Source organism: Temnothorax americanus, unplaced genomic scaffold (genome assembly GCF_048541705.1).
Source record: "Temnothorax americanus isolate GAGA-0224 unplaced genomic scaffold, ASM4854170v1 Scaffold10, whole genome shotgun sequence".
NCBI classification, from domain to species: Eukaryota; Metazoa; Arthropoda; class Insecta; order Hymenoptera; family Formicidae; genus Temnothorax; species Temnothorax americanus.
This window is the reverse complement of record NW_027509231.1, coordinates 1,595,971-1,619,453: the sequence shown is the minus strand read 5'-3', so window position 1 is coordinate 1,619,453 and position 23,483 is coordinate 1,595,971. Positions and strand designations below refer to the sequence as shown.

Genomic DNA, 23,483 nt, shown 5'->3' with positions numbered 1-23,483 from the left:
TTAAATTTTTTAAGGATTTTCTTACTTATGTGTTATATACTATACATATTACATTACATTACTAATTCAAAATATAAATGAGCGAAATGTACTTTACGATTGTTATCAAATCAAGAATATGTATTTTATGGTTATTCTATTTCAACTTATCGGAATTAATTACCGAATTTTGTTAAATCAAAAAATTGAATTATGAATCATAAATTGTCATAATTAAAATTATAAGGATGTCATTTTGAAAATTATGCCTGGAAGGGAAATGAGATCGGGTGAACTGATGGTTGCGTAATAAAATTTTGGCAGTGTTTATTTTATTTCAGATTATGGATGAAACGTACAATAAATCATATGACGGGAAATGTTAATAAATAAATAAAATTCCGTGGAAATATGCACTGTGATAAGAGACGCCAAAATTCTTTCGGGACATGATGTAAGTTTTTTTCCTTTTTTTGGTTGACCTATTTCAGGCATCATTTTTTCTTTTTTTCGTTGTTTTTTTTTGTTTCACGCTTTCCGCGTGGCACCAGGCAGTCATCAGTAAGCGTGAGCTGTAAAAAGAGAAATTCGTTGATCAAACATGAGAAAACGGAACAATGATCACGTGCACTTATGGAAAAATATTTAAATGAAAAAAATAATATTTGAGAAAGCATAAATCTTTATGTCGATTAATCGCGCTTATCAATGCGACGTCGAGATAAGCTCAATTCTTGATTTATTATTTTTCCATAAGAGCCTAACTTCGAGGTTTCTACTGGAGGAAGTGTACAAAGTGAATTGATATGTGCGACGTTTAAAATAAATGCGGGATTTTTAGAGATGCCAAAGATTTTTGACATTTGCCGTGCTCAGCAAGAATTCTCATTAATCTTCAAATTGTAATACGTATCCTCTCGTAGAAACCTTCGGGAAATTTAACAGAACGATTTCATGGAATTTTCATACGATGTACAGTTAAACATTACAAAACAGATTTTTAGACGTCTTCGTTGTACGCGGTGTAATGTTTCGACTATACCGATGGCAGTTAGTCATTTATAAATACAATGTAAACACGGCGGTATTATAAAGGCGTCAACATCAATCGCTAAATATGGGTCTAAATTTAACACAGCAAGCTGAAAACTGGTAAATTATAAGTAGTAACTACTCTACGCGACATTTAATATATTGATATATTAGCTATGCTACATCGAACAGAAATATTACACCGTGAACGAGGCCCTCCCGGTACACTCGTCTGGGGGTATTCGAGACGTATAAATATTCGACACACAAGTGTCTCTCACTGAAAAAACTCAAAATATGATATGCACATTAATTGAAAATATGTGTACATGAAAAAAATGAGTAAAATGATGGTTCGTAAAATATAGGTTCTCAAATCATGTACAGACTAGGGATCCTCTAGTAAGGGATCAGACAATGCGTCAACAGGCTGCGGATTGATTGCCGCCATTCGAGGGTCACTTCCGCTTCGTATCATATTTATTTTACATCCAATATGTGTTAAGTAAATAATATAATGGTAAAGATATTATATTTACATAAATATAAATAATTATTAAGATATTTTACATTATTTTGGAATATAATACAATATAAATTATTTAAGGTTAAACCATTGAACATAATAAACATTCGAACGGTTACTTTTGCATTAGAGTAGTACAGTTTGAAACTTCGCGCGCGCGGGCGCGACGCACGGCGCGCGGCGCGTCGGTTGCTTTCGAGTTTCGACTGGACCCTCAAATCTCAAAATGGCGGCGTATCCGGCGCGTTGTGCGTTGTCCGATCCCTAGTACAGACCGTCGTGAGAGATGTTGATTGTAAAACAACTTTATGATTAGATGATTATGCTACCGATTACGTGAGGAATTAGGATGATGTTTCGTTAACGAAACCCTTCGGCTACGACGCTTCTGGACTGCCGCTCCTGTCTTCGAGGACAGCCGAGAACGACTAGACGTTATGCTAAACGTCGCGTCCCACAAGCGGTGAGTGCTATTATGGTTTGCGAATGGTATAATAATCCTCGAGCGATACATACACAATGATACATTGATTTTAACACTAGAAGATATACTAGCTTCTGTATTTTAAGAAATCTTTGCATTGTCCTTTTTATATTTTTACTTTAATCACAAAAAAGAAAGTTGAATTTATACAATTTATAAAATTAATATAAGACGCGTACGCGGATAATTTTATCGTTTTTCTTCCATCGATAACAAGATTATTAAAATTCTATAAGATTTCTATAGCTATTCAAAAAGATATTTAACGAATTAGAGTCACTTTGGCGCAGAGGAGCAAAACTGAAACTCTTCTAGTGTTTACAAATAAATGCGGCAAATGTGCATCAAGCAACGATCGTAATTTGCGGAATGGAGCTTTTTTTTTTTTTTTTTTAATCACTGTACAAATACAATTATTTCACCACTGGGGACAGGCAGATATTGTCGGGCACGTACCGCGTGTTTGAGATTCTGTCAGCGGCTCTCCTCACTCGGAGTAATGGCTCGGTAATTTAATAATTACCGCAAGGATTAGGGAACATTCTTGTGACGCATTCTGGGAAAAACATTTGGGAAAAAAACAGTCGAGTTAATACACGAGTGCAATCGGGGGGTTACGCGAGGGGAGAAACGCATTTTCCGACATATGGGACTGTCGATGTAACGGTAATTAACGAAAATGAAGAGAAGACACGCGTGGTAGCCCAAGGGTTAAGAGGCCCGAATTCTCTCTCATTCAAACAGCCGCCGTAACACGGGCCTATATTACGATGTATATACATACGCTGATCACTCATTTGTTACGTTCTACTTGCAGGTTAATAGCGAGTGTAATAACGCTTTAAGTGACGCAAACGAGAACCGTATTCGGAATCGTGATGCGCCACCATATCACTATCCTCGCCGACTCTGATTGAGATTATTGATTGTTTGACTTATTAAACGAGTGAATGGGGTGCGAGGGATTCAACACTTCGGCCACTTTAATCTCTTATCGCTCACTTTTTTTCGCTTAATTCGTGGTACGTTTATTATACCACGGGCTGGTAAAGTGAAATCGTGGAACTGGCTGCGAATAATAGTAGTATAACGCTCCTGAAATGATAGACATTCGTTTGCTGTAGCATCGGTCTCATTACATTAAATCTGCATCGGACACTCTCGGTTTTTGCAAATTGATAGAGTCGAGTCTGTCGTTAATCACTTGTCTTTGGTGAGATCTTAAACAGGATAGAAATAAAAAAACGCGTCTGAAGTGCCTGAAGGGTACTTGCAACGTTGAGGCACCTTTCGGACGTTTTTTAGATTTTTTCTTGGTGTTTGTGTATGTTATTCAATTTTCAAAAAAAAAAATAGTCTTGAGAAAAGCACTCACTTGGAGATTAAGCAAGAATAAAATTTCGCAGTCGGTTTCGAAAAATGTGGAACGCGTTCAAAAAACAAACCTATACCCGAAATGTCGATTTCGCCAGCTTAATTGGCACCAGGTGTTCGCAATTTCACAGTTCGACGAAGCTGATGGCACAACCTGTGCCAAAATCATCAGCAATATCGCCGAGGTGCCAAATATCTCCATTTGGCCGCGACGGTTGATATTTTCGATCGACGTGACAAGTGAAAGGATATTCCGATCCGTTTTCCGACGTCACGCGACTGGCGATGACTTCTGTCACTTAATTCATGCTCGAGCTAGCCGACTCAATTTTCGAGAGCAAATTCAATTGTCATATATATGTTATTTCTTAGTTTTTTAAACTTTGCTTAAATTTCATACAATCAAATTTTATCGTTTTACGTTGAAAAAAATCTTCACATGTTTGGAAGAAAAATGATCGATTGATTGATTCAGTGATTGAAGGATAATTGTGAGAAAAGTTTTTGCCAGTAGAAACATCTCCCTAAATGTTTAATGGCGTCGATATATAATTGTGAAAAATTATCAAAATCCATACCGAGACTATGGCTATTCTACTGGTAAAAAGATAGACGGCTGAGTATGGGTTCCAATAGCTCACGTATATTACGAAAACGAATGGAAATGCAAAACAATTCTTGTGCGAAAAATATCTCGTCTTTCATAACACGGTGTTTAAACTGTAATTTAATAATGTATGTTAAGTGCATGTTAAAAAAATGCATTATGTTCTAGACTACTATGTCTTGCTATTTGACAATTTAAAATATTACATAAATTTTTAAAAATTTGTGAAATAGCTCTTTTGTTGCATCTTACACAATACAAGTGTATAATATTATTTTCTCTCAACTTTTTTGCGATAGTAGTCTAGATTTACATGTGTATTTGCGATTACGATTGTCCTTTTAAGGAAATTAAAAAGCAACAGTAATCGCAAATATATTAATTACTGACTACAGGTTTTACAAAGAAAATTTTTATCAAGAAGCTATTTAAATATTTTACGCGTCTTTTCTAGTTGGGTTAAAAATTTAAAATTTAAAATTTAACGCGTAGCCTTAAATAGCCACGATATAGCGGAAATTTCGCAATGCTTCGACATCTTTTAATAGCATCTGTAGTCAGTGTTTGTCAACGACCAATGCCACTCCACGTCACATAAATTTGCGTAATCGTTATTTGCCACGTTATTTTTCACGTTTGAAACGAAATTGTCATTACTAATTGAGTACAATTTATTGGATGCCTTGTTATTAATTTATTAGTGATTATAAATGGTTATAAATTCTAATAATTAAAATTGAGTTGGCATTGATCTTTGATCGCCATGAAAAAGAAACGGTACGTTATTCGAGCCAGAGGGCTAGTGGGCATACATACCGAAGGGCCTGAAGGGATGTCGGCTCCACAGATAGCTACGCTTAATTGGACTGAGATAGCTGTCCCTCAAAAAGAACGGGGTGCGGTATTGAGCGTAACTCGGAATATACGGCGCGTAGCTCGGGTACCACCATGGGTCCCTAGTGAACGCACTGATGGGTGCCATTGGTGATGGTTCCAGGAGATCGAAGAACGGCTTCTTGCGCAGCAAGACCGACGGACGTGGCAATAAGAAGTCGTCGTCCACGAGATTACCTGCGCGCGAGACGAATTTAATTGGAATCGATTGCAGACTGGCTCGCGGGCGGTGCTGAGCTTTTGCCGAGGGTAGATATTGTTTATAAATATATACTAGTTATGTAAGGCTGTATATATGACTGTAAAACAGCCTTCGGACTTCTCTTGTGCGCTAGAACGAAATATTATTAGCAGTGATTGTTTAGCAAATGCTCTATCTTTACGACCTACCAAAGCTGCTAGAATGAGGCAACCTCTTTATTTGTAAGATGAAATTTAAAAGAGGGTTTAATGTTGAACCTCTTTTCATAAAAATTTAAGTGTAAATTTAAGTGCAAATACAAATCAATCGAAAAATTCCATTTAAAAAGGATGATTAAATCTTTAAACTTGAAAAATAAAATTTGTGATTATCTGGCATATGATCAAAAAACAGTAACCAATTCATTTCATTATCACTATTTTCCGATTTCTCATATTCCGAAAGGAAACGTAATTATAATAAATTAAGAGAAAAGATTAAAATTAAATCGTTACATTTTTTGCTACAATTTAATTTAATTTTTTCATTTATTAAAATTACACTATTTTACCGTTCTCATCATACAAAAAGTTAAAAAAAAAGTAATAACAATTAAATACATTAATTTACATAAATATTTATATCTCACATCTTGCGATGCTATATCTCACGTCGCGCATCGAAATTTTTATTATGATTTTAAATGTGATTTTTTAAATTTTGGATTTAAGACGCGGAGTTATACTTGAATTGAATCGATCGTACAAAGTGATAAATGTACGCGATAACAGATTCGTCTATCGCAATTGATTAGAAATGTGAAACATGAAATATTTAGCGTAAATTTTATAAGATATTAAATATTTCGCGGCAGTTATATATATAAGGTGGCAGTTAAAGTTCTTTGTTTTTTCGGCGGACAGCGGGAGAGACGGGTGGGGGGTAGACCATTATGCGTAAACAAGGTTACCGCGCGCTATCACTCGCACGGCGACACTCAAAGAGGCAACGAGTCGCTCCGCATTACTTACTTTTCGAAACGCGGTTATTTTCTCGATTTATTACAGTTAGCATTTATGAGTACATCGCGCTTATGATTTTCTATTGAAACAGATACGTCGCGCGATTTTTATTTATCTTAAATAAGACAGGTATTACAATTTAGTTACTATTCGCGATATTAATTTATTTCTTTAATATCTACTTATAGATTTTTTACGATGCTATATCTCACGTCGCGCATAGAAAATAACATTTAAATCTTATTAAAGATCTTGGATTTAAAACGCGGTTTTATGCACGAATCACCGAATTGGATCGGTCGTATATAAAGTAAATGGTAAATGTACGCGATAATATTTTAATTTATCGAAATGTGAGATACGAAATATTCAATGTATAAATTTTGAAAGGTATTAAATATTTCGCGGTGGTTATAAGTAGGCAATTAAAATTTGTCTTGCTTGTTCGGCGTACAGCGGGCGTAGGGAGGGGGTGTAGGCCGGTATGCGTAAACAAGGTTACCGCGCTATCATTTATACGACGACACTCGAGCCGGCTAGATGCTACACAATCCGCTCCATATTTTTACATGCTATTATTTTTTTAATACAATGATTTCCTACGAGCAATTGATAACTTTTATTCGTCCCTACGATTCACGACCTGCGATTAATGATTTATATTTATAATTTATAATGCGGATTGAAATAATAGCTTTACTGAAGTAGTTTTTCGCGCGATCTATGAAGAAAGAATTGATATAATAGACAATGTAAATTATAAATTATTGATTTATTGCAATAAATACGGGCGATAATTAAACTTTTATTTATCAAATTCTATAAGAATTTAGACTTAAGAGAAAGATTTTTATTTCGAAAACCGTATAATTATTTTAAATATGTGTAACAAATTACTTGAATTTTATTTGTTCAAGAGCCTTGATGGAACAACGACGGAAGATCAAGGAAAAGAGAATGCCGAGATTTATCCCGAAGGGAGAGCAAAATTAAGTGCGTGCAAAATTGTTCAAAGATGTCGTAAAAAGTATCGCGCGATCGTTACATTATAACAACCGTTTCGGGAGTGTCGATCAAAGTGTCGCGCGTAATTACCGTATTGTGAATGTGTAAGTGCTACGTACCCTAATGAGAGGAGGAGCAGGCCTGGGAGGCATCAGGCGACAGCGGAGCAACTTTGGGGTAAGTTTATTTTTTATGTATTATTTGCTAGTTTAATTGTTTAATATTTCTTATTTCTTATATATATATATATATATATATATTATTCTTTATTTTTTATTTCAATATTCTATTATATTTGGATTTAAATAAACAGTAAGACGAAGAAATTTTTAGTCGCAAAATTAGGTCTTATACTTGACAAAGAATTTTTTAAAAAATTATATAATTATTTTATATATTTACTTAAAGTATATAAATATAAAATTTAATGAGCTAAGGAGATATTTTTTAAAATATTGATTATTTTAAACGTTGCTATAATTTGGATTTTATATTTGTATGTTACAGGTTATCGTCGTAGTTACATCTCCGCTGCTGCGCATCGGGGTCGGTGAGTCAAAAAATTAATTTTTAAATTAAAGTAAAGTTGCGTTTTATACTCACCGTGAATATCGAACAATCGTTTCGTACTGAGCGGTGGGCTTAAGTGACGAGCCATAAGCGGAGATTTGCTCGGGTAGAGCCTGTCGATGTCCGCCAAGCGGTTCAAATGGTCGGTCCAAGCCTTCTCAGCGTCGAATGATTTCGCTGTATCGTATAATTTTGCCATTTGTGAGAATGAAGGCAAAAATCGATTTACCATTTTGCTCGTATGTTTCTTTCGACGAATGCGCTGCGAACACCTTTCGTGATTGATATTCAGATACTAAATTTTTTAAATAATTTTAAAATAATGTTAGCTACATAAATTATTCAAATAATTTTGCTGCATATGGGATATTTAAAATTATTTTGCTTGTTCAAAATTAATCTGACGCATTCGCATTTCGTCCAAAAGGAAAGAAATATATCGATCAATTTATATAACGTCGAGAATCTGCGAAAGACTTATATTATCTTGACTTTTAACATGCAAATATTGATGTATATATAGATATTTGATAGATATGGAAATATTAATCCCGAATGGTTTACGAAAAATATATCGGACTTCTCGTCGTTAGGTTTACTTCAACAATACTGGCAAGCGCATAGAGGAATAATGCAATTAATTTTAAGAACTTATTAAAATATTACAGATAAATTAAATTATTTAGTTAGCTATATCATAATTATGATATAGCTAACTAAATATGGCATATGTACAATATCTAGAGAATCTTTTTATATATTTTTAATATCTATTTATATATTTTTTTTAACTTCTCGCATTTCCTATAGGCGAACCGAATTATAACTTTAAGTGAGAGTTTGAAACAGAGCTCGTCTAGTTAGTATATCGCAAATCAAAGTTTTAAACTCATCGCTAATTATAGAACCGTCATTCGCTAATTAAACGCAGAAATAAAAAAATGCATGCATGCATTAGTGTGTGTGACTATAGTAATTCTTTCAAAACTGAACAATATGTTCGTATAAAAGTAACTTGTGACAAATTGTTTCCGATGTATTTTAATTTATTAGTTTATCATAACTAATAAAAATTGTATAATTATTTTAAATATTCACTTAATAAGTATATAAATATCAAATTTAATGAGCTAAGGAGATATTTTTTAAAATATTAATCATTTTAAACGTTGCTATAATTTGGATTTTATATTTGTATGTTATTATCGTAGTTACATCTCCGCTGCTGCGCATCGAGGTCGGTGAGTCAAAAATTAATTTTTAAATTAAAGTTGCGTTAATAATAATGCTTGCTGTTTTATGCATGACGCATATGTATGTATGTGTGGCGGTTCACGCCACCAGCGATACTCGCCCGCGCGGTACTTGAAAATGGGTAGTTCGCGTCGACATTCTCTCAAATTTATAGTTCGACATCGATGTGTATATAAGCAGACCCCCTGGTTGATAAGCTTTATGCTATTTTTTGTGACAGCGCTGATTTTTTTACACAGGCTCGACGTCGACGCCGCTGGGCGTCGCATCGGCCGCGCATTCTCTCAAATTTAAAATTTAACACCGATGTGTATATAAGCAGACCCCCGAACTTGTGTGGCTGTGTGTAAAGGTAAAGAATCAGCGCTGTCACAAAAAGTAGCATGACGTCACGTATCACGTAAAGTGAAAAAAAGCATACTAACCTTGTGGAAAAAAGCTGCTTCTCAAAAAGAGTCGGTGACCGAAAAAAAACTGCGGCGGTTTGTAAAAAAACGATTCGGTTATCAAAATTCGTAATGGAAAATAAATAAAGAGACGGTGATCTGTACTGCTAAAATGCTGCTTAATTTACTTAATTATGACGGCTATGGCTAAACTAGAGCTTGCCAAACTTTCTTTTTGTGATTATTAATCATGATTATTAATCGTATGCTCAGTCACTACTATTTAAGCTAGTCACTATTTAAGCTTGGCACTAGCAGTAACTATCGATATCATAAAGCTATCAATTTTCGACTGCTTTTACTTTACAACGTACTACAACTATCGCTGAATATTAGTTCTAATTCATATTTTGCACATTTTATTAGTAAATTCATAATCTAACTTAAATATTTGCCGATTACTTAGTACAATTTTGCTTCGATAAAATGATAATCGATATATTAATATAATTTTATTTCTCCATTGTAAATCTTTTATCTTACGAATATTGTGGCTATGATAGTTTTCCCCCGTTATTAATGCTGCACTAATAATTTATCAACTTTAGTTAATCTGTCACACTGCCTAAGCTTTCGAAGCTTGAATAAGTTACGTAAAATTCTAAAATCCTTCGTTAAAGATCGATACGTACTAAAATCCAGGTGTGCAATCCAACGTAAACTATGTACAGTATTCGTGGCGATCCTCTATGACTATTACTAGTATTGCGACGATCCGTATACGTCCATGTAATTATCATAGATTAGCAGTCGTTAATTATGCAATTCCAGTCGTGACAAAATTATATGTTTGGCGGAGGTGGCTTAAAAGAAAATTAGCTTACTTAACTAGAAAAGGGGTTCTAAAGAGGTTGGGGATCGACAATTAAGGAAAGAAAAGTACATGCCATATCCTGAAAAAGATAGAAATTTCTGGATCTGGTTGTAATTAATTGCACGTTAATTTGCCCATTGTTAGTAAATACGCGTGCATGTATTATTGCCGATTAGAGCGTGTATTAAAAAGAAACTTTCGATTTTTCTACGCGCATCACCCTTGGATCTCCCATAATCTCAATTTATACTGCATGGATCATAAAATCTGTTCTTTATATTTATTGCGATAACGCACAAATAATGTAAGTAAAATTGAGAAGTGTATACGCTGTCAGCTGTGTCAACGGCAGTTTCAGTAAATTACATCGGTGTAAGTGTACTTTTGTGGGTATATTTGTAATATTTTTTTACTGCATTTGTACCACGATAGGAAGAAGTTGGACAATTTTTATGGGGAGACAGGCGACGATGTTGTGTCTGAAAAATCGGAAGCACGAATTAGAACGCGCAAGCGTCGAGAGAAAATTTCTAGCTTTTTCAAGTTTTGGGCGGCCATGTTTCTCGATGTCAGTTTATTTCTTCATCAAAATTTTTTTGAAAAGGAAAATTTTTCCGCACGTCACTCTTCCGCCAGCTCTGCTCAAATACGCGTGTATTGTCTCTTTCCGACAAAACTACCATATGTTTATCACACACTTTGTGCCAATCGCAATTCCACTTTGTTACCACATAATTATTTACTAATTCACTGTATGATTGTGTACAATGCTGCTTAAAGTAGCGCATATGATAATCAGAAAAGTCTGCTTTTCCACCACTTTATCCCGTTTTCAATTTGCTGTTTTACATCTCCTTTTTGGCTTATTCGGTTTTTCGCAATCAAGCTGCGACCTCCACCTCAGCTGTAAGAGTTAAGGATTCCTGAATACTGATGGATGTTCGCACCCTGTCCTTGTGAGAGTGTCTCATATTATATTAAAAATAAAAAAAATATAATGCAAAATGCGTTATAAAAATTGTATAAAAAGAAATGACTATTTTATTGATTTTTTAGCTGTCGTTTTTAAAAGGTTTTTGTTGCACTCTCGTAAAATGTCGAATTTTTTATTTCGGTTTTCAATCGCAATGGCTAATGTTTTAAAACTTTATGTTCTTTTTTTGGTGGCGCGTTTTTTCATCCGTGAAAAATCGCGATGTTTTTTCGACTATCTTAATATATTGAAAGAAAGGAAGGGAGAGAAAGGATGTGTATTGGCAATGCTCAGGATTACGATATGAGATTGTTTCATATTATCAAAAAGCGACTGACATTTTGTAAGTAATAATAAATTAGTAATTGTAAGATGTAAACCGATGGATGCGTGTATACGTGATTTTATTTAATTTCATATATTTAATTTTTATACAAAATTGTCTTGTATAGTACCTATTCCTGATTAAAAGTACACAGTGCTCTCTCTAAATGCGTGATTGTGCACATTAATATTTAACTTATTTTAATGTTTAAACTATTGCGCGAATAAAATATAATCAATGATTAGATGAAAAATATGCAAAAATGTGATTATATACAGTAATGAAAGTAAAATTACTTAAAAATTTCATTATTTATTAACCAATTTGTCTTTTTATAACATTCCACGTTACAACAATTATATTAATCTATTTTTAATTAAACATCACATTTGATTGCAATTAATAAAACCGTTATAAAAAAATTATTAAAAAGGTCACGGCCTAATACTTTTGGAAAAGCATTACATTAACGATTGCAAAAATTACGTGGAACAATTTTATTAGACATTAAAACGCTAAGCAATTATTTGCTTCCTTCTATGGGTGATGCATATGTTTGTATAGTGTAATGTGATATTCATAAATGTGAGGAATAAGCGGGATTATTGAGATTGTGCATGACGTTAGTTAATCGTGTTTCGTAAGCAATGACGTCGCGCTCGGGAGGTGAGCGCGATTCGCTCTTTGGTCTCCCACTTTCGGGAGATCTGTTGGCGTCTAAGGTCACTCAAATCGATGATGCGATTCAGTATGAACCACTTGTTGGGTCTAGCGCCTGGAAATCAGAAAATCAGAATCTCTGCTCAGCGGCGTGCGAGACCGCGCAAATCGACAATGAGATACCCCACTTTGATAACTCTGAATCGTTACTGATGAACATACGACGAGGTAGGAAATGCACTTTCTCTCTAGAGACGAGTCACAGGGTGGCACCTCGGGCACGACACGTATGATCCACGTGTGATCCATGATCGATGGAACGGTGAACGATGAACGATGATCCGTGATGCTTGAATGCTCGATTCAAATTAGGCATGATATCAATAATGGTCGATCCGTTGATAAAGTTATACTCGTTGAAATTAGATAGTTAATTTGATTATTAGAAATATGCGATGATTGGAATGAGAAAATTTGATACATTATTACAACGGGAAAATATTTCTTTTATTTATTTGATCGTGCTGAATAACGAAAATTTAGAAGAATCAATTTCTTCAGAACTGATCATTTCGATATTATTCTGATCTTTTCTTTATTTAAGATGACAAATTATATTTTTATGCGCTAGAGTGATTTCAAATTTATTAAATTAGAATATTAAAAAGCTGATATGATAATGAAAGGCAATGTTAATTTAATCTATATAGGAAAACTTGAGGCGATTAAATATTATATTGAAATTACAACATATAGTTTTGATTAATTAAATATTTTGTTGAAAGTATTACCCGCCTCAATTTTTTCTAATCGTGTTTATTTTATATGACGGAGTATTTCATCGTAAGTTTATGTCATGTCGATCTGAGTTCGGTCTCGATCAATCGATTAGGATTCAAAGACAGGGATGTAACTCTGAAGTGGAGCGTCGCGAGGCAGAGAAGTCTTCAGATATTGAAACATATTGTACATATATTTATACGTACGTAAATGTGTTCTCATATAGCGATATAAGTATAATAACTTAGATACAAAGAGAGACGCGTAAAATAATTATTAGTATTACACATGGCGTATGGTATGAAGGTATAGACACGATTATTATTACGATTTACAGTGAGACTAAACAAACGGTCTGATTGACATCACGTTTTACGTCCAAAAAGTGCATACGCATTTTACACATATCGGAGTAGTAGCGACACGTGGCGTAAAGTCGGGGTTTGGGGGGCGAGGTTGGGCGGGTGGAAGAATGGCAAGTCCGTGTTTGATATAAGTTCTTTTTTCCTCGGTTAAATTATGCAGGCAAGGTGGAGGGGTAAGAATGTGATGTACGGTACCTCTCCGGGGAGGCGTTTCTGGCTTCTGAGAAAGGCCCGGAGAGTCGCGTGATGTGCGTGCGTAAGATGCGACGATGTCTTTCTCTCGAGAATGATTGTTCATTCCGCTTGTATTGTTTTTTTTTTCGTCCCTTTTAGAACGCCGGTCAGAAGCCAAAAGCACCGGGTTATACATCGAGAACTTAATCTAGGAAGGTCCACGAGAACTAGTGTAGTTATCTGTTAACACATTGCGGTAACGGTACGCCTTGGTGATTTTCATAATCCATTCTCTGCGTTCATGCGTTTTCTCGTTTCTTACTCGCGTTTTTCGGTTCTACTCTATACTGCTGCTCGTTCTGTTTTTGTCATCGCGCTTATTGTCTCCTATTTTTTTTCACGTTTTCTCTCTCACATTCTCTCTTTCTCTCTCACTTTCTCTCACTCTCTCGCTCTCGTTCGACATCGAGGTATTATAAGAGTTTTCGTTTCGTTTCGCGCTTTCGATTTTTTTTTCTAAGACGCCGTTTACTCTCTTTTGGACTCTTTTGGTCACAGTTCTTTAGTACGTACCGGGGGTGAAGCGTTCTACGGGTTTGTACTGATGGGGATACAGCTGCCTTGGCGAGTAGCCGTAGATCTCACGGTGCACGGGTAAATACCTGGAAGAGAGAGACAAAAACGTAATTTCGTTAATATATCGCAAACCTGGAACGCATAGATTTCATAATAAATTCATAATAATTTAACACTCATTTCCAAGTTTTTTTCTTTGCTTAAATAAAATATAAAGAGTTATTAAATTATACTTATACATATTTCACCATTATATTGATTATTATCACTAGAAAGTAGGACTAAAATTTCGCAAAGTAGGCCGACACAGATATATTTCCGTATTTTTGGATGTCTGCCAAGAATCGATATACAAGACATATCTAGAATACATTCGTTGTATAAATAATGTGTGTCTAAACATACTGAAAAGAATGCGATAATACGATTCTGTCTTGTATTTTGACATTCTGTATAATTTAGCTAATTTTAATAAATCTGGAATTTAATAATTTTAATAAGTCGCTAATCATCTTATCCGTGGCGATGAACGATGACGAACGAGAAGAAAATAATTCGCGTACACACCTGTATCCGGGAACATTAATACGGTCGGCTGCGTGAATCGGGTTTTCGTAGATTGACTTTCCAAACGGCCACGAGGTGGAATGCAGCTCAGGAAAATCCGAGCGGAAAATGCCGCGGGGCCTGTGGGTGTGCTCGGGAGCTCTGATGTCGTCAGTGCCTGTTTTCATTTCGGTTTTCATTTAAAAAAAAATTCTTTTGATGTTTTATACAGTAAACAGCGTGCGATATTAAAATTAAATAAAAAGTACATAGCACGAACAACCTGATGAGCTAAACGTACATATCTTGAATTGATTAAACGCCGCGTAAAAAATGGATATATGACGAAATATATATGCAAGAAATTTTTAGAAATGTTTACGCGCATCTTGCTTTTTATACGTGGAAAACTCTGTACAATTAATATAAATTCAGAGCTCATATTTATTGGAAATTCGAAGGGAAACAGACAGTTCTATACGCGTGTGAAGTGAACGTCTTACCTTTCAGGGCCCGTACGTAACTCTGCCAAAATTTCGCCTTCCTTGTGATGGGCTCGTTGCGCCCGATCATATCGAGATTGCTTCTGAATCGCGCATCCATTTTGCCGCTCTACTGAACTGCTAACCACACTCGTTCGCTGTAATAAGGAAAAAAATGAACAGATAATTAGTTTGCATGTGATTCTCGCCGAAAAAATAGCTAGATTCACGAGCCGCGAGGATACGAGCGAATACAATTTTGCGAGAGTATATATATTTATAGAAGTTCCTAATCGTTCAATATTCTTTGTAGGAATCGCTTTTTCTCGTGTGGAAATGTAAAGACTGTCGTACATGTAAAGATCGCTGAAAACTTTAAAGAACATGCAACATATTCCCAATTTAAATCATCAGTTTTTATCAAATTCCAAAATAGTTTAGACATTGATTAATTGGTAAATAAACTTTTTTTTTAATTCATGTTATTTCGAAGAATTTTAATTCGAATAATTTAATATTGTGAAAAGAAGAGCGTTTAATTAAACTTTTATTAAAGAAAAGTACAGTAAATAAATTTTTAAATAAAGGAGAATGTGACAATTATATGCGTATAAAGATATATCTCTTTTAGCGTTTTTTATATACTCTAAAAGTTTACTCTTTCTTTCAATTTCTTGCACGTATAACGTTTGCAATAGTAATTTATTAAGTTGCAAAAAATGGACCACAGATATGGAAGAACTTTAGAAATTAAGAAATTTATGCCAAAAAATTTTATATGTAGAAAGCTTTGACTATTTTATTTTTGAATAGGATAAAGAAATATTATGTAAATTACCAGAGGTTTGTTTTAATACAATCGGAAACAATGTTTCTATGAGAGAGGTAATAAGCGCTATACAAAATTCTTGTGGCCCAAGGTGATTGCATAAGCCACCTTAAATTTAACGACTTGCGTAGGTGCGGCTGTGCTTTTTTAACCTTGCTTCAGTAAACTGTGCTCCATTTCCGCAATCCATTATCATGACGCAGTCAATCCCTTTATTTATTCACGATATAATCCTGCCAGATGAATTCGTATCAACCCTAGTTTAATTTTCTCTTTCTCTTTCTCTCTCCGTCTTCTAATGTCAATTCTTTTAATTTGTTAATAAAAAATGTTTGGTAATATTCGGAGATATGAGAGAAGCTAATATGAAGATATAAATCAATTAACTTATTTTTATCTATATAGCATTATATATATATATATATATATATTTTAATATTTTTCAAATTGCACAAAAATTACTATAACACACTATAACGTTGTTCTTAAATTGAACTGACGAAATGATAAATTGACGTCGTCAAATTCAGATTTGTAATTCGAAAATTGTCACTTAGTCGCGTCTCGCTTTCGATCGCGTGAGAAAGCAAGATTGGTTTCTTGCGTTGGGCAATAGTAGCCCGACACAAAACGGGAGCGTCGTTTTTCTTTTTGTTGACGCAACGGATGCCGCTAATTTTAGCGTCACGCGTACTTTATAGTCGCCCTGGATCGCCCGAGCGGTTTCACAGATATTCCTGTTTCATTCTCGGCGGGAATGACTGAAGGTCGTGAAGATGAAGTGAAAATGGGGTTACCCCGTTGTGTTAGTCTTATTTAAAAAATATATCTGGCTTATTTGTATTAAGTGCATGTACGTGCATGCAATATGATTTCGGTACGTGACATTTATATTTTCAATATAAATATTGGAATTTTTTATTGATATTGCGTTTTTTCTTATAAAATAATATTAAGATTATAAAATTCTGACACTGTTATCTTCATTGAAAATTAGTAGCCATCTGTTTATGTATTATATACACTTTGTAGAAAATATGAAACAGTTGATCGCTTCTTGTAAACGTTGTCAGAATTTTAAAATCTTTATATTATTTTATAAGGATATATTATATATATTTTTTATATAATATATGCGTAATATGTGTAACAGCAATTTAATTAAAACATTTTTAGAAAAAAATGTATAAAATTGGAGAGAATTAATTTTTGATTAATTTTTTCGAGCTTTTTATAAAGCAAGTTATAGTTGAGCTGTCGCATCGAACTCTGCAACTCAATCTCCGCGAGCATTTAGAAAGCATGCGAGGAGGGTAGGCAGATCCCCTAAGTTTTCGTGATTTGTTCTCCAGTCTGCATTCTCGAGTAAGCAAAAAGGAAGGCGTCGCGGCGCCCACAAGCGACGCGCCGCGCCGCGCCGTGACGCAAGAGTCCCGGATTCGCACCCGCGCGGCCGCTATATTTAGGCTGCCCGGGCCCCGGTCCGTTTTTAGTTGGTAACAGGTGGAAGCGTCGAGAGAGAAGTCGCGCTCGAGGCAGCATAGTCGACGAGTCTCCGTCTGACTTTGACCGATTTTCGCGAACCCCCATTGGAGACTCATGGTACCAGTATGTCCCGACGATAATGACCTCGTAAAATCCCTCACAGTCATGGCAATTCCAGCACCGGATCTCGACGAACGCATGGAATGCGAATTTACGCTTTTATGATCTCGAATTGTTACGCCTTGTGCGATATCTGGAGAACTGAATTTTTTTATATCAATTTGAAAATATTCTTCTAAAAGATGTCTAGAATACAGCGATAATGTATATCGGTTAGCTAGGTGTAAAAAGAAATCTCTGAAATTATAAGTTTAGAATCTTAATTCTTTGACATGTTGCGTCGCGTACCTAGTTCCACTAGATCGTCCGAGAATATCTTGATCTTAAAATCGCATCCGTGTGAAAATGAATCGAGCCACGAGTGTTTGACACGCTAACCAATTTGCGCAGATTTCTACGCCAAAACGTTGAATTGAAAGAAATTTATCAAACAGTTCTAAAAACTAAATATTACATGTATAATAACAAGGAAAATAAATATAAATTGAATGAGGAAATGAGAATTTCGCGGGAAATCGTATTTTTATCGCGAATCCGAGACTCATGCGTCACGGCGCGGCGCGTCGCTTGTCGGCGCCGCGACGCTTTCCTTTTTGCTTACTCGAGAATGCAGACTGGAGAACAATTTTTTATTAAGCGACGTAAAAACGTCGAAAAACAAAGTTGAAAGATATAGACGTGTGCGGTAGGGTAGAAACACACGCGGTAGAGAAAGCAGATTAAATCCTCATCTGGACGAACGTGGTAATCTAGATGGCTTCTAAAAATATATATGGCACGGTCAAATCATCTGGGACGTAGATTCAAAAACTGCAATACGTTCCTCTATCCGTACAGCCAATTTGAGAACCAGGTTAATTATCGTTGAAATAACTTTTAATTAGTATAGACTACTTGCTCGTTATAAATGAAGAAAAATTAATTTGTCACACGAATAGTTATATGTAACTAATTAATCGTTTATTTAACGCGTTTTGTGAACGTTAATTTTCATATGATATAATATGAGTTTTTAATAAAAATCGAAATTAGGCATAGGTTATTGAAACGATATTTTATCAATAAGTTTTTGATAGAAAAATAATATTAATTATTTTTGTATTTTTATCAGAAACATTTACGTATAAATAAAGATTTCGTAATTATATAGAATACCTTTGCCTCTTGTTATTTAATCAAACTATTTTATGATTTATTGTACGCGAAAATACAAGAATTCGCGTATATGCGTGTCTTACGAATCATTGCGTTATACGTGTCATGAAAGACGCGTGACGAATTAAATAATCAAGAGGTTTGGCACTCTCTCGCTAACACGTGCGAAGCTTTAGTTGACCCTCCCAATGCGTTGCAAGAGGATTACGGTTTACGACTGCGCTTCCACCTGTCGTTCTAACATTCTTGGCTGAAAATCCCGCGCTACCCGCGCCACGCGACCTCGTAAGATAGCCAAGCTTGACATAATGCAGCTTGATTAAATAATAATACATTATATGTCCGGTTGAAGTAGAATTCACTTTGAATTAATTCAAAAATAAACTTTAGTCATCTATGGAATAAGCTGTCTTACTTTATCATTTCGAGTAACTTTTCTCATGACGAATTATATTAAATAGTTACTGGACGGCTTCCCAAATCATTTTTCTATATATATTAGTAAGATATGGTAGTAAAATTATTTACATACGACATGCACTATTTGAAGCTGTACAGTAAATACTTTATTCTCGCGTTTGCAGTAAAAATTTTCTAGCTGATAAATTTACTCATTCATATTTACATACATGCAGCTTTAAATTTAATTTAAGGCTTTTTTAATTGTTGATAATTAAAAAATTACTATCTTGTTATTATCTTTAGAGAAAAATTATTTCTATTAAAAATTATAATATTGCATAATCAGTATTATTATTAAACGCTATATTGCACGATTGTATTATATTAAACGATTATTTTCAGAAAATGAAAGTACTTTGTGCACGTGGTTCAATTAGAAAGTGTTAGAAACTGACGTTGGCGACTTGGCAGGCGGGCGATCGAACGCGAATTTCTTAAGTGCGTACGCTTCTTTAGACTCTGCGGAGCTCGCGTGACTTGTTAAAAGCCCCGGGAATCCACGTGACGGTCTCGTAGGAAATCACGCGGAGGAAAACTTTCGCACATCGCGATATTAATGTCGAAACTTTATCGGCACCACGCAGAAGACCAGTGTATGTTACGTGATACGCAAGAGTAGCTGTGGCGTGGGAAGTAGTAACGGTCATTCCGGTTAGACAATGTTCCAGCCGATGCGATGACATTATGCGATTATCATTGATTATTGTACGCACAAGTTTTTATTACGTGGGTCTTAATTTAATGCACTGTTTATGTAAATTTTTGTTCATGTTTTTCGAGTGTATATAATTACTGTAGGTTTTTTTTTACATATGAGAGATATAATTTCTGGTTAGAAATCTTATTCCATCATTCTGCACATAGCCGAAATTAATAAGTATCGTCGATAATCAGTTCTTATTATATAAAAAAAAGTTATAACATAGAAATAGCTAAAGATTTATTTGTTATTGTTTTATTCGTTAATTTTTAAATTAATATAAAAAAAAGAAAGGATGGCAAATTTTTTTATGAGTCCACTTTTGATGCGTTTTTACACTGTTGGAAAATTTGTGTTAAATATAACATAAATCACATGTCCAAAACGGTCCACTCAAATTTTTGTTTTAATTTAACATAATATGGATGTGTTAAGTGGTAACACTGATATTAAATCTACACACGTATGTGTTGATTATTTTACACAAAAATGTTAACAAGGACTTTTTTTAACACACAGGACCTTTGTTTTCAACGGTGTACGAATAGGGATAACGAGAAAAATTTCACACAAATAAGACAAGAAGATGGTAGCAGAATTCTATTTTATATATTACCACAGCTTTGAGAAATTAGTCTATTGCATTGGATAAAGTCTATTTTAAGCTAATGCTAGGAACGTGTTTTTTCGGGATGTTTAGATAAACAAAATTAATTTCTAGATTAGATCTCACTTGTTGTGACAGAGCGATTGACAGATCGCTTGGATGTCACGTTTATAACAGTGTTAAATTTGATCTTGACGCGATCAGAAAGTAGTGACGCTACACAATCCGGTCAGACGTACCGTTTAAGTTAAGCGAGTCTTACGATACTTTTCCTTCTAGTAACAAAACGTTAAAAGCTGATAGAAACGTAAAGCTCGCATCGCATTTCTTGATTAATAAGTAAATTGTTTTGAGTTTTAACAGTAGAAAGGGAACGGATAACAGACGTGTGCATCGGTCTTGGCGGAACGCGCTGATCGGCTATTCTCGGTCGGCGGTATAAATACGTGATCGTGCGCGCGCTCGCGTTATGTAAGCTTTAAACAAATCGTTGCCAATTATTATAAACAATCCGGCACTTGCAGGCGATTGGCATAAGCTCGACGACCGTTAGGCGTGGCGCACTTGTGCTGCACCGAGTCTCAAATTGGTATTGCAATAAAAAGGAAACCGTAGACGATGCGTACCGGCCATTGCCAAGTTTCGTTTTCACGAAATTAGAATTCACCGGAGGCGCGGAGGCGAGAATACGATCGGCACGAAGAGCGAGGACGATAAATTTCCGACGTTAACAAGGACCGCTTTAAAGTCGTCGTATTCGAGAGATCGTGCACGAGGCATCTTAACTTTTTGTGTCCCAAGCGGTTTTTCGTAATGAAATCATCATCTATTATTAAGAGCAGATTGTCTTCAAAGGATCTTGTAAATCTGTAAATATACTTTTCAATAGATTTTTTGAAAACCAATTTGTGTTTATTATTTGCGATCGATATCTTTCAATAACTGAGTAATATTATAATTTCGTAATATCGTGGCAATATTGAATTTATAGTTAAATTTATAAAAATTAAAGATTTATTTTTTTTGAACTTTGAGTCTTAAAGTCTTAAGAAATTTGAAAATAAAATAACTATAATAATAAGAGAAATAACTATACTTTTAATCAATGATACCGTTGAACATCTGTTACAACACGTATATATCTCACGTATATAATCTCACACTTTTTATTATATAATAAAATATATCAAGTCGATTAAAAAATATATCAATACCACACGCAAATAGGATATTAAAAAAAAATTTGCTTCCGGCGGGGGATAAATTATCGAATAATTGAATAATCTCTCACACATAATGCAATCAACAAATTTTTATTTAGAATGCAAATGCAATTTTACAGAAAATTGACAATAACGCGTGAGTGTTAAAATGAAAAAGTAGGTACATATTACGCAAGTACAAGTTCGTGCTATTTATCTGTCTTTCTGAAAGGCTCGCACACTTTTGCGCGATTGTACTCGATTTTAAACGTTATACAGCTGTCAGAGAGAAACGTCATTTTAAACGGCAACGGGGTAGCAATTTAGTCACGCAAAGCAAAAATAGTGTGAGATCACGAATGAGGTCGCGATTATGCGTAACTGATGACAGCGCTCTTGTGAGTAAAGATAACATATATTAAAATAACATCGAGCAATTATTTTGACCGATGAAATAAGGCTGAAATCCTGAATTTCGAGATGATGAATCTCGAATCAATTTATTGTTACAGAGTCTTGATGAACCCTGATGAGTTTGACATGATGACAGAACTAATACTCCACACACAATCTCTTTGTTTATTATTTTTTACTATACATTAATGTCATATACATCAAGAACGCGTTTATTAAAATTATTAGTCTAAATTTGCTTTATTAATCTACAAGCCTTCGCTAAATTAGTGACATTAGTTTGTGAATACAAATACTCGTGAGGACACACATATAAGAACAGAATAAAATGTAGAGAACATGGTTGATAGTTAGAACATGATTAGCACGCAGTCTTGCGTGGGTGGGTTAGTCGAAGAGCGAGTTCCTACTAAAGATATGCGACGTAGTTTTGGCAGCGCCGGAGGACCACGTCTGACCAGGCGCTTCTTTCTTCACTGTTGCACAGTAGATCGCGGACGCGTTCGGTAAAACGCGTTAGAAAATCGCATCGTTTTTTCACGCGATTGAGGGAAAGTCTCTTGTTCCTTCTTTAGGTATAGGCACTCACAATGGCGCTTGTATCGCACCTCTCTTTTTGCTACCCCTTTCTCGATTCATCGTAGCTAAAACTTTTTCCCGCGGCTTCCGTTATTCGTTTTCTCTCTCTCTCTCTCTCTCGCTTTCTCTCTCTCTCTTTCTTAGAAAAAAGAAAATTTTGCACCTTTCTCAGTCGGAGAGAGAAAGAAGGAAAGAAAGATATAGAGAGAAAGAAAGTATAAGAGAGAGAAAGGATGTTAGACCTTTACCTAAGTATTTTTGGGCGACCGTTCGGTTCGGGGATTGGACCTTAGACTGGGCTGCTGCCGTCAAAAGTGTGGACTAGTATACCGTTGGTGGTGTACACGGTGGCGCCGATCTGGCGACGGGATCTGGGATAAGCCACGCGACATTTATGGCACAACCCCCGCCAACGAGAGACGATTGGTCGAACGAGACCATCGTGGGAAGGAAGATGAGGGAAAGACGGGAAGAGAACAGAATGTGCGCGCCGCAGCTTCCACTAACTTGCCCTCGTCGCAACTCGATGCAAGTTCGCTTGCACTTGAGATTACGTTTCGGATTTAAGATGTTGGTGTACACGAATATCTTGTATATACCTGAGGGGTGGAAAATGCTTCACGAGTTCTGAGAACATTGCGTAGAAACATAGCGGCGTTATATAACGTTAATGTAAAATTGACGTTCGCACGTTTCCTGCGCAAGCACTTGAGAGAATAGTATCTTGTATAGATTTATGAGATTTGTATTTACGAAATATTGGGCGTATGTTTTTATTTATCTAACAGAGAATTGAGAAAGCTTTTAACATGAGGCTATAACATGATAAAAGCACCACCAATGGTATTACTTTCCTCTTAA

At 35.2% G+C, this 23,483-nt stretch overlaps 1 protein-coding gene across 4 annotated transcripts; it reads right to left on the bottom strand.

The window, feature by feature from the left end:
- Positions 1 to 289: 289 nt before the first annotated feature.
- Mf (myofilin) lies at positions 290 to 23,029 on the bottom strand. Of its 4 annotated transcripts, none has more exons than XR_013257784.1 (8): positions 22,871 to 23,029; positions 15,091 to 15,227; positions 14,609 to 14,765; positions 14,039 to 14,127; positions 7,708 to 7,851; positions 4,819 to 5,073; positions 2,478 to 2,577; positions 290 to 551 (listed from the first exon to the last, which is right to left on the bottom strand). XR_013257784.1 is itself a non-coding variant. In XM_077411752.1 (8 exons), exons 2-7 carry the CDS (start codon positions 15,188 to 15,190, stop codon positions 3,034 to 3,036), a joined length of 828 nt encoding a protein of 275 aa, XP_077267878.1. In that variant the 5' UTR covers positions 15,191 to 15,227; positions 22,871 to 23,029; the 3' UTR covers positions 290 to 551; positions 3,024 to 3,033. The 4 variants fall into 4 exon arrangements, 3 of the variants coding, with proteins under 3 accessions (XP_077267878.1, XP_077267889.1, XP_077267901.1); XM_077411752.1 differs by lacking the exon at positions 2,478 to 2,577 and adding an exon at positions 3,024 to 3,116; XM_077411763.1 differs by lacking the exons at positions 2,478 to 2,577; positions 22,871 to 23,029 and adding exons at positions 3,024 to 3,116; positions 22,454 to 22,611.
- Between the last annotated feature and the right edge of the window lie 454 nt (positions 23,030 to 23,483).

Coding starts and splice junctions, on each gene's coding strand:
- Mf (XM_077411752.1), bottom strand. CDS start 15,190: ATGGATGCGCGATTCAGAAGCAATCTCGATATGATCGGGCGCAACGAG. Junction 14,766..15,090: donor TTACGTACGGGCCCTGAAAG/GTAAGACGTTCA, acceptor AAATGAAAACAG/GCACTGACGACATCAGAGCT. Junction 5,074..7,707: donor ACGATTGTTCGATATTCACG/GTGAGTATAAAA, acceptor TCTCGCGCGCAG/GTAATCTCGTGGACGACGAC.